This window comes from Nyctibius grandis, chromosome 1 (assembly GCF_013368605.1).
Source record: "Nyctibius grandis isolate bNycGra1 chromosome 1, bNycGra1.pri, whole genome shotgun sequence".
Classification (NCBI taxonomy): Eukaryota; Metazoa; Chordata; class Aves; order Nyctibiiformes; family Nyctibiidae; genus Nyctibius; species Nyctibius grandis.
In genome coordinates this window covers 65,467,318-65,479,445 of record NC_090658.1, presented here as the reverse complement: position 1 = coordinate 65,479,445, position 12,128 = coordinate 65,467,318, and the positions used below count along the sequence as shown (strand labels likewise).

The following is a 12,128-nucleotide window of genomic DNA, read 5'->3' as shown; positions in this document are numbered from 1 at the left end:
AACACAATTGTAAGCACATTTTAAGTGAACATTAAATAGAAAAAAATAACAGCATCTGACTAGGTCCTTCTTTCATGCTGCAAGATGTTTTCTTGTTTTTAAACACATGCAGTAGAAGCTAGCGCGAGCAGCCAAATTCTTAAATTATTTTTGTTTATATTAGTCAGATGCTATATTCATATCCCAGAGGAAGCACAATTCAAACTAACTAATAATTCATAATTTTATTGCAAACTTTGAGAGGCCTACAGTGTGAGCTGTCTGAGGAAGTTCAGTGGGTGTGCTTTCAGCACTATGGCCTGTGTTTCTGTAGAGGAGGAGTTGGTATTGTGAAGAACTAGAGTACTCTAACCTGAACCTCTAAAATCTCCAAACTTCATCTTATTTAAGATTTTTTAATATTCTGGTCTTGTTATTTGCCTACAAAGAAATTGTTAAATTACAGTACAAGATATTTAAAGCTATGGAAATGTAAAAATGACATCTGCTTCCCACTTCTTCCTATCTACTTAGAGGGAGTTTTTATAACTCTTATTCATCCCAAGTAGCATTTTTCTTCTTAAATGAGTTTTGCCTATTTCATCAATGTTACATGGTAAGTCAGGTACTGATCAATGTGAATTACACAGTGGTGCTAATTCTTAGTATTCTATTGTCACTTTATGATATTGAAATTTAAATTCTAAAGCTCTGGAGTAATGCTTACCTTACCTGAGAGCATCAGGTTTTGCTTAAATAAAGCAGCTTTGGTGTTTGAGAAGGCTGACATTTTCCAGAATGCTCAAAGAGCAGTAAGTAAAACAAAAACAAACAAAACAAAAACCTAAAAAAAACCCCTTCGTATTTTGTTTGGGTTTTTTTTCATCAACTCATGATTTTGAGACCAGTCCCACAGCTTTGGAGGTCAGTTGCACTGTGAGCCTAGTCCAAGGTTGAGACCTTTGTGTGTGATGCCATGACAGTCAGAATCCAACTGGTCTTGTCTGGGCAAAAAACTGGACCTCGACACTACTCCTGAAGCAATGAGAGTCTATTCACTGGGCGAGAAGCTGTTCAACAGAATAAATACGGGGGTTTTGTGCCTTTGTTCTGATAACAGGATCAGCTGTACTGCTTTACCCAATTACCCAGGGATGTCATGGGAGATGATTTTTTGGACCTTAGTTTTCCCACTGGATGAGCGTAACGTCATCACTTTGAATAGAAAATAGATCTAGATGTAAACAGCAGAGAAAGACAGCTGCCCCTTCTAATGTCTTGGGGGATTTTGTGTTTTGCAGGAGATGCACGGGTGAGAAGTCAGACAGGGGTTCTCTCTGAGCGCCGCGGCTCCTACCCATTTATAGACTTCCGTCTTCTTAACAGTAAGTGCAACCCTTCCTTCAGGTCTGTATTTAAAAAAAAATAAATAAACATCTGTATTGAAAGTATACAAACCAAAGTATCTCATTTCATACATATCTATAGTTCAGCTGTCTTCATGCAGTCAGCATTGATAATTCTATTATTTCCACCCAGTGTTTGGCTGTGAAATGTTTTGATTGTATAAATACTGACCATAATGCTGAGTCTGTCAAGTAAATACAGTAGTGCCATGGGGTGTGCTGGGCGGGGGCTGAGGGTGCTTCAGAATTAAAAAGATAAACCTCTGTGTCCTTTAGCCTCTTAGCCAACAGTTGGAACAGATTTATGTGAGTCTGTTATCCGGTCATATAGAATTGGCACAGAAGGGGAGCATGTGACAGCACTGACCAGTGGTTTACAATAACATTAATTTTTCCAACAATTGGAACCCAATCCAAAGCCCCATGGAGTCTTCTCATTGACGTCAATGGATTTTGGGTCAGGCCAGCAGTGAACATCTGTTAAAAATAATCCTAACCTCATTTTGATTGAAGTTATTTCGCCACTGTTGTAAATAAAGGAGGGCAAATCTAAAAGAAAAAAAAATAAATCAAGATCCTGTTAATTTTTTCACCTCACGGATTCTCTATACAGATGCAGACACATTAGCGAGTGTGTAAAAAATAAAATAAGATAAAATAAAATAAAATAAATAACATAAAGAGAACTCTTAGTCTTGAGCCCTGTGGCATTCAGTCTGGATGCTGTGTTAACTCCAGTGTTCAGACACAGGCAGATCTGGATGTGCCCTTGTGTAGTGCACAGACCACTTCGTCTAACCTGTGAAACAAAAGTTATTCACTGTCTTCATTAAAACAGACTGAAACTCTGATATTTTGTTTAGCGATGACACTTTTAAGCTTCTAGTGATTATGCTTTTCATGAAAAAGCAATTATCAAACCACAGTTTTACATCTCCTTTTTGTAACTGCTTGCCCGAGTGCCTGGGGAAGGGGAAGGGACATAGGTGGCAGGGATGGGGGGAAGAAGCCCAGCCGCAAAGGGTGAGGTCTGGCTAGGAGTCAGGAGAAAAGAGGGGCTAATAGGAAGGGGAGGACCCTCAGCTCTGATCGGTTGCATTCGCCCAAGCTGGCAAAGTTACTGCTGTCTGGCAAAGTGTTTGCTTTCAGTCTTGCTAATAAAAGGTATTTTCTAGGTCATAAGTCCATTGGAGTGTTTGCTATGGCTGAGTTTTTAGTGTATTTACTGCTTTCTGCCTAGGCAGTGGTGTTGGCTTATTTTTTCAGTGCAAAATTAAGTGAGATTTCTAGGCAGTTGACTACTAATTTTGTAGTTGGCAAGTGCACTGGGTCTGGCTCACTTGGTGACCTACAGGTATATGAAGATGCTCGGTGTCAGAGCACGCAGACGTGTTTTGCCAAGAAGTAAACAGACTTTTATATTATTTGCTCATATACGAATGTCAAATCCCTTTCTGCTGTGCATAGCATATAATGTGTACCATATAAGCAGCAAAAACCATGGTGCTGCACATCCTATCAAAAAGAAACGTGTAAATGTCACTACTGCACTTTTTTGAAAAGTGCCTAACTAATACTCACAGTAAAATTTTGGCACCATATTATATTTGTTTGGGGGCAGTAACTGACAGGCAACAACTGTATACTGAAAGCTGTTACAGTAAGGGAGGGCTGAACGAGAGAAAATTTTATGGTAAATATCCTCAAATGTTACAAGAAATGCGTTATAAACATTACTCTAGCTTCTCAATAATTCAGACAAACTGAGCTTAAACAGTTGTTCCCTCTACCATCTGAAATATTATTCCAAATAACAGTACCACCCTTGTTTTAAAGTAAGGGAAAACACTGAAGCTCATTCTTGAACAGAGTTGACATTCATTTTGAAAATTGACATTTAAAAAAACGTTCAGGGCTTTGCTATTTAATGTCAGACTAAAGGTTACTTAAATGTAACTTTTTAAACATGCTTACAGATTCAGCCAAAACTGGTGGATTTTTCCCTACTATGGCTGTTAAGGGTTAACACCGAGTAGACCGTATCTTTTGTTTTTTCTGGAGTCCTGCAGTAAAGTCACTGTGTAACTTAAGACACTGTTAAGTCTTTTGGGGTAGGAAAACTTCCTCTGAAAATGGGATCTTGTGTAGCCCTAATCAAAGCCAACTGGATTAATGTTAGCTTCTTGCTGTTTGAGCTAACGTCTGTGATGCTGTCTACACATTTCTCCAGTGCCTCTCTTCAATATATAGAAAGTTAGTGAGTGTTATTTCACTTTGTCAGTGCCAGCCTGTCAGGACTGTGAAGATTTTGCAGGATCCTTTCTGGAGGAGATGCAAGGCTTTAGCATCTTCCTGCCTAGTTGCAAGCTTACCTGGAGGGGTAGTTGCACTCGTGGGTTTTGGGACTCTTAACTTGATTCTGAAATACAAAATTGAAGGTAAAATATCCCCGTGGCACCAAGAACTCCACAGTACTGCATTGTGAGGAGTGTCTGTTTGCCTCAGCTTCTTGAGTCAGTCCCTGCAACTTGGGGAGACCTGCATGACCAACCAGCTACTCGTTTGTGTTAATGCTATCGAGCCAGAAGCTTGGGGGAAAGATATGTAGCACATCCTTGCCCCGGGGAAGCAGGGGCTTTTTTTACCCCCCCAAAAAAATAAGCTGGACATGTCAGACCTGAGGCTCCACGTTCACTAGGGTGCTTAGGAACAAATATTCAGACTTTACAAACTCCTAACCTAAAAGAACAAGTTGTTTTGGACAGCCCTATAGGTTTATAGGAAAATGAGGAAAGAGGTTCTTCTTCGTGCAAATAAGGCATTCCTTAAAATGGAAGCAGTGGAATTAAAAAACACTTTTAGCATTAGAAACTTATTTTCCTGAAGGAGTAATGGGATGGAATAGGCAAGTGTTAGGTGCCATTGAGCAGCTGAATACAATGTATAAATGATGTAAGCTTGATTCCAAAGCATACCTCAGAAATTTGAGGAAAATTTGACTCTGAGCTCAGTAGCTCTAGCTTGTAACTGAACCTAACACAGGCTGAAATTAATGATGGCAGTTTATTGGCACTTCTGCATTTCTGTGAATTAAATGAACCTTTTTGTGTTCACAGGACAGAGAAGAAGTTAAACTGAATATGTGCAGTGTAATAATTTAGAATTTGAAAAACTTCTGCAGTGAAAATTAACTTGATCCAATTTTCCTTTAAGCAAAGCATAATTTGGATTTGAGAAATAAAAGACCGTAGGGTAAGGCAGCAATAATTTATTTCTCTGATTGACGAAGTTGCTCAGTGAGTTATTGAACCAGATCCCTCCACTGACTAATACGCGTTGATTAAAATAGATTTCATTATCCCATGATGAGTTCTGCTGGTGACTGTGATGGTACATTTCTTCATTGCATTAACCAAAAGTTTGAGGGAATTCCTTGTGACAAATCTGGAACTGTAGGTAGGCATGCAGCAATAACCAAGCAGACCTCACCCTGTTCCAATTATATTAGATACTTTGTTTTATTGCCAGATGAAATTAAGTAGAGTAACACAATAACATAGTTCATATCTGAGATGAGTAACTTTTTATTTACAAATTCGCTTGTCCAGCTTTAAGTCATAAGACAAGGACATTCTTAAGACTTAAACAGTGGTTCTCCATTTCTCATCTTGTTTATGCTAAGCTTTTCTCTGGACTGAATTTTTGCTTCCAAATGACAAAATTATTAGCCTCTAATTGACTATATTTAAATATGTCTATCATGGAGGAATAGAATTTAAATTGTTTCTGCTTGCATTTTTAACTTTTCCTGAAAAGTTCTCCATTAGGGACACTTTGTTTTTGTCACAGTATCAGTCATAGCGTTGCTTTTGTTATCTTGCATCCACTTGTTTTCAGTAAGCCATCCACAGTGTCTGATAGAATTCACTTCTCTGCATGTTGATCTAGGAGGGATAACAAGGAAAGGGAAAGGACGTAGTATCGAAGTGGAGTCTCTGTACCGAAACGGTGTTACCCAGAGAGATTTCTGTTTCCTTACACCTTGAACAACAGGAACAGAGTGGGATCTGAGAATATCTAAAAGGTCAAAACATGTCTGTAGACACTGCAAAGGTATGTCTGTGTATTACCTAGCATCTTGGTATTGTCATGCAGGCAGAAGCTGAGTCCAAAAGAACACCACCTGCTTTAAGTTTAGCTTAGCAAATTAAGTTAGTATAGATGATGTAGTGCTAGTACCAGATGGTGACAAACAATGATAGTAGGTACTATTCAGTCTCACTCCTTGATTCGCTTGTCTGATCTGGGTCAAGCAAAATCCTCTGGTTTTCAGTTTGTTTGGAATAAAGTGATGCTTTGCAGGCATGTGATGAAGTAGGTACTGCAGAAATGAAAAGTATTGTCAGGGTTAGTAAGGGAAGATATGAACTCATGAAAAAATCTCTATCTCAAAGAACCCAAGTCTGTGGATGTTTGAATCTGTGGTTTCTGCCTGTCCACAGAAGGGTCCATTTGCAAAATTTACATTCATTTTGGTTTTGGATTTTGAACAACTCCAGGACTTTCAGGTAGGGCCCATCTCCAGGGAAAATAAAATTTAACCACAGCCACCAACCCAAAACTGAACCATCAAGTAACCTGAACCCAAATGAGTGAGGTTAAAAAGAGTTCGGTTAACTGTCTTGTTTTGTTGTTTCTTTTTTTGGCTAGAAAAAGAAGTGGGAGTGAGAGATGCCTTTTTAGATATTTCTGACCCAGGTTAAATTAGGACACTAGAAGTCTTGTGAGGAAGTTTCAAGAGCTGATTGCATTACTCGTATCCCAAGCCAGCCTGTGGAGATGAGTCCAAAGTTCCAGATGGTTATTAAATTAGAAAGGGAGCAATCTTATGAGGTCTGCATCGTTTCTACATAATACCTCCCTTAGTTCCACATGGATAAGCACATCCAAAAGATACTCATCAACATCCCAAAGGCACGCAGGCTTCTTAATCTGGTTAGCTTGTGCCTGGTTTGAATGGGAAGAACATATCCAGGACTGAAGCCTGTGGCCTTGCTTTCAGTTTCCTATTAAAGGAGAAGGAACTGGGATTCTCTTAGTAACATTTCAGCACGAAGATTGTTCTGTTTTCTAGTAACACTTCACTATATTCAAAAATTCTTCCTGTCATTGGAAGTCAGTCTGGTTCCCCCTTTTCATCAAATAACAGCAAGTTCTTTTGGGTCGGGGTGTTGTTTGCATTTTTAAGTGTTTTTAAATTTTGCAGATAACAACTCTTAACAACAAGGTAGATTGAAAAGTGTATTCTACTTCCTGCCATTCATGCTCCTTGTTTAGCTTTTACGCTACATTTGTAGAAAATGAAAGCCAGAATGTAAAACTGATTGATGCCCGTGCCCTCATATGCTAACAAAATGCAGCCATTTGGGTTATGAATGCTTCAGAACTCATGAGAGCAAACAGAGCAAACAAAAAACTAAATGTGCTTCACACACAAAGTCTTAGTGTACACCGACCTGATTATACAGGTTTGTAACTTACTTTTTTAATACAGATTTGGGATTCAGTTCAAATGAGAATGTCCCTTTAAAAGTTTCCAAATGATGTGTGACCATTCTGCCACCCCACCTTATTTTCCCTGATTAGAAAAGGGAAAGGGTGTACTGATGATAACACTGAGGATACTTTCCAAATGACCAGAGGAAAAGAAAGAACAAGGAGAAGGGATCATTAAGATGATAAATGGAAGTTGGGTTTGCTGTTATTACAGGTTATGTTGCTTTTTCTCAAGGGGAGTGAAGGGGGAGGGGATGTACCATTTCCTGTTACAGAAACTATAATCAGCTATAGAACATTTGCAGTTTTAGGAAAAATGGTCCTGACTGTGCTACTGTACAAAGATTTAACTGGCAAAGTGAAGGTTCATATTGAAATTATAAGGACTTTGTGGCAAAACGGAACACAACATGCCGTTTCCTAAGAACTTGCAGGAGACTTAATAAAAGGTGCCAAAATGTTTGTTTGCATAATGATTGATGACCCCAATAAAGGCTGCAAAATGTGAAGAGAAACACATCTAAATTCATCTTAAATTTGGACTTAATCTATTCCTCTTCCTGTTATTAAGGCTAATATTCTGTTACCTAGCTGGTCTTTGAAACCCTAGTTTCTCCCGAACTTGGTGTAATGGGATAATTCAGTATATAAGTAGGATAGTCTGCATAATTCTTAAATTCTGTAGTCTCTTTCAAACAGTATCAAAAGGAACGTATTTTGGGATGGGGGAGGGAAACTGTGTCTTCAAGTGTTCTTTAAGATGCCAACAGCTGTGCAGGAACTTTATGATTTGGAAACTGAGCTGTTAGAAGCCACCGTCACCTCAGCTGATGTTCAAAGAAGAGGAAACCCCACAGTAAGCTGACCCAGAAAGTTGGTGTCCCAGAACCTCTCACTTTTCATTAACTACGTTAGCCAAAGAAGCATCTCTTCTGTAAACAGGGCTCTGCATTGATTTTGTGCACTTGTGCAGGTTGTTGAGGGATGTAATCTTGACTCAAAGTGGAAAATTTTAAGGATCGTTTGTTTTACTTCTAATTTTCTGCTTTTCTCCGATGTATTCAGAGTCCCTCTCTCTTTCTCACAGCCTATTCCTGATTGAAAAAACATGTTTACCCATTTAAAGAGAAATAATACAGTTGTAACCCATATGAACAATGACAGCTAACAGAAAGCACTTGACCTCTAAAACTGAGTTTTATCAAAAGTCAAGGAACAAAGACTTTTTCAGACATCAGAGAAGCAACTAAAAACAAAATGTTTGTAACACAACCTTTTTGGATTCCCATATAGTTTGAGGAAGTGTCATGAGGATTTCTACATTTACAATATTTCAGTACAACACTTGTTTACCTGTAGATATGATATAGTGCAAGGTGTTCATCTCTTCTTAGTTGCGGTGACCAGTGTATATTCAGATGATAAAATTGACACAATCTTACTATTTTTGAATCAAACCTGTTTGTCAGTTTCTCACACCAGCTGCAGACTATTGAGAAGTTCAGCTGGGATATTCATCTGAGCTTCTTGGTCCTTCTACACTAGACTGAAAGCTTTCAAGCGACAATCCTTTTACATAGGTTTCTGGTGCTTTGTGCGTTTTCTCAGGCCTTTCCTCAAAACTGCGATGTTTCCTTTCCGAAGGGTTTTTGGACTGGAAGGTGCAAGGTAATGGGAAATCCTAGACAATGCAGAGAGAAGAGGTTATCTGTTCTTCTAGTTTACCAGTGCCTTCTCCAAAATTCAAATTGGAAATACTAAGTAAGTTTGGAACTATTTTTAGATTACCTGTGTTAGTTTAGCTATCCCTACTTGTGCTGCTGTTGTCTTTTGGATAATATGATAAATCCATAATGTAAGAAGATATTAAGAAGGCACGGCATTTTTTTTCTATCATCAGTGCTATGCACTGTTCTTCATAAGAAAAATGTAGCAACCAAGTCATGCAATGAATATGCCAAACAAGATTTCAGTAAAGGTGATCTAAATGCCTGGCATGATTTGACACACAAAAAAATGGACAAAACCAATTATTCCTCATAAGTCAATTACATATCTCTTGGCCTCTCAAATACAAGCATTCTAATCAGCTGTCAAGCCAGGAACCAGTGCAAGAAATTACCTCCATAATGTATAGGACCAGAGAAAAATTGTTTCCCAGAGTCCTCACTGTTTGCAAACTGTGTGGGCAGTAAATTGCAGGTCTGATCCTCTCACCTTATCTTCCAGATATTCCAGCACTTTTCTAGAGCACTGGCTGCATACAGAATGTCTTTGCATCCTCGGGAGAGGGGAAAAGGTATTATAAACCATATGAGTCAAAGGCAGGTGCTTGAGGTCCTGATGTATTCTGCATCCTTTTGGAAAGAAGAGGAAAAACATTTTCTGCTTCTGATTCAGTTGACTTTTGAAAATTAATAAACCTGTTGTTACCCACTCATGCTGCTGGGTGACCTGCTTTTATTGTACACTGAGGTGCAATAAAATAAAAAAAAAAGGCGATACTGTGAAGGAAAACTCAGAAGCCTTATTTGAATGCAAAACCAAGTTTGTTTATTTTGAAAGAACAATAACAATGTAATGAATGTCTGGTGCAGAGTTAAGTACATCCTTGTCCAAATTTGATTTATGTGATTGTTTCTGGATGTTAACTCAGCCATTGTTAACATAACCTCCATCATTTTTATATCATGCTGCCTGTGGGCACATGCTAGCACAGCAATGTGAAAGAAATCTGAAAGAAAACTGGTAGCAATTCCTAGTGCAGGAAACCTCTTTCCCTGAAATAACAGAGGCTGGAGTGTAGTGAGCTGTAGATCATGTTAAGGCGAGCAGATCTGTGTAACTGGAGGAACTTTGTTAGGAGAGAGAAGGCAACCATTGATTCCTGTAGCTTATTAACCTCTTGAGGGCCACGTGCAGTATCCAGACATCATCCATGGTCTGATAGCGTGTATATGTGATGTGGATATCAAATGACCCAAGGAAAAATGCAGCCACTTTTGCTGCCTGCTGAAATGCATCAGGAGATATGCTGTGAGCTCAGGCTGCCTGTGTTTTTGAAGGCAGAAGTTAAGCTTTGTGAGGAATGCTTATATGGACGCTTCTGTAAATGTGTATGTATTTCATACAATATGTGTATGTGTATGTAATTCATAGAATAACTTTGTTCAGTATACAAAGAAGGGATTCTCCAACCACTGTGCTAGGCAGTAACTCCACAGGATATGAGAACGTGCATCTTTTAAGAGATACAGATGATGCCTTTTTAGGTAAACAGAACATTCAGAAGTTACCACAATGATTGACGATAAACACAATTCTCAAGGGAATTTTTATGGGTATAAACAAAAGACATTCTTTTTTGTCTTTCACATTCATTTCAAAATTGCACATAATTACTAAATCCTTCCCATGTGAGACTTGTAGCTTGTGTTCTTTAACTAGATAATATAGCGTATGTTTTAGTACCCATAGTTCCATGATTGACGTTCAGTGATATCTGCAATGATATTTTTGGTTCATTTACTTGTAATTCAATTTAACCTAATTAGAAATAGCTATCAATAACTCTTTATGTTTCAAAAAGTCATTATATGACTTACATCAGGTGTCATCATCAAAATTTTATATTTACAATTTAAATTGAAATTTACAGTTGTCAATAAAGAAGTGGTATGTTCAGTGTATTACTGTAAGTCATTCATATAAACCTTTAATTTAATCTTAAAACTGCCTCTTGATTTTGTGTCAGCTGGTGGATCCCATATGCAAGGCATGGCTCTTCGCTGCTGGGAGATTCAGGTGCAACTGCTCAGTTGAGGACAGAACTTGAGCATTCACTCTCATCTGCTTCACCTTTTGGTCGTCTTTTTTAATCGTCCTTTTCTCTCAACTTCATGTGGCTGTGCTTTTCTTTTTTGTTTGACACTGATCTTGAGAGGGGAGAGAGAAAATGCTGATGAGATTATAATAGTATGGGATGTGCTGTGCTCAGAGAGGGGCAGAGTCTTAGTCCAATTTTATGCAAGACTCCATCATAATAAGGTACATTATTGTGGATGGCATAGTAAACTGTTAAGGGTCATAGCAATTGATTCATAGACAAACTAGTTATTACTGAAATGACCCAAAGGATGTGATTTTAACATTATATCCTTTAAGTCAACATCCAGAGTTTGCATGTGGATAGACTGCAGTGTGGGATTCAGGCTGTTCCATCCTACCATTCTTTATCAGTGTTATGAACTCCTTCCCTTATGAATGAAAATACAGGGCAATAGATTATTGTGGGTAATCTTTTTGGCATAATATATTGTAATACAGTGCTCATCTGAAGCAGCAAGTCATGTTTCAGAGGCGCTGTCTGCCGATGATTAAATTTCACTTGAGACCCATGACAACCACACGGAGCAATGTGACAAAGCAGTGGCAACAAGTTTGATGGTTCAATTCAGAAAATACATTTCACAATAAGAAATTGCTTATTTCAACCTGATGTGTTTGTGGTTTGGTAAGTATTGTTTGTGCCACTGAAATAATCTGGTAATCCAAAGGATAAAATAATCACTTCTTCATAATCCAATGTACGGCTGGTTGTTGGGACTGGGGCCAAACCTTCACCTTCAGATCATCCACGGGAACTCTACATGTGAGTTTTAAAGACAGTTTAGGGGAACATAGGTGGTAATTTCACCTGTCTTTAATTGAAAAAAACAGATGTTAACTTAGATAAAAATTTGTTGGAGCAGCTACTCATTTTTAATGTACAAAAGGGAAGCTTTGTGTACTTTAAAATTTAAACTTGTTACCTGAAAGCAGTGACCGTTTGGGGGCAAAGATGGAATTAGGAAAGTTGGGAAGTCAAGAAACAGCTGACAAAAGTTTAAAAACTGAATTAATTTTGAGTGTGTTTTGTTATCCAGGAATTAAACTGAATGGCAGCCACTTCTTAGCAGCACTATATAAATGAAATGTGAAAACAAGTCTACCAGTTCCTCCACATGTCACTGCCACTGGGTAACTGTTAGCACCTACATTAGTCAATCCTTCAACAGGCTGTGAAATTGTTCCAGCTTTTAATATGTGCGAGAGAATTAAGGCAGGTGATGGCATATCATAAATTAAAATCTAACCTTCAGGCTGGTACAGTAGTGACATTGTTACTGTTTGCATTCTTGAAAACAC

General features: G+C 38.3%; 1 protein-coding gene across 2 annotated transcripts in view; it reads left to right on the top strand.

Moving 5' to 3' along the window:
* PDE7B (phosphodiesterase 7B) overlaps window positions 1-12,128 on the top strand; it is a 191,233-nt gene that overhangs the window by 147,129 nt on the left and 31,976 nt on the right. For both annotated transcript variants that reach the window (XM_068398103.1, XM_068398094.1), the window contains one exon: window positions 1,281-1,364. In XM_068398103.1, coding sequence (XP_068254204.1) covers window positions 1,281-1,364 — 84 coding nt within the window. The remainder of the gene's footprint in view (window positions 1-1,280; window positions 1,365-12,128) is intronic.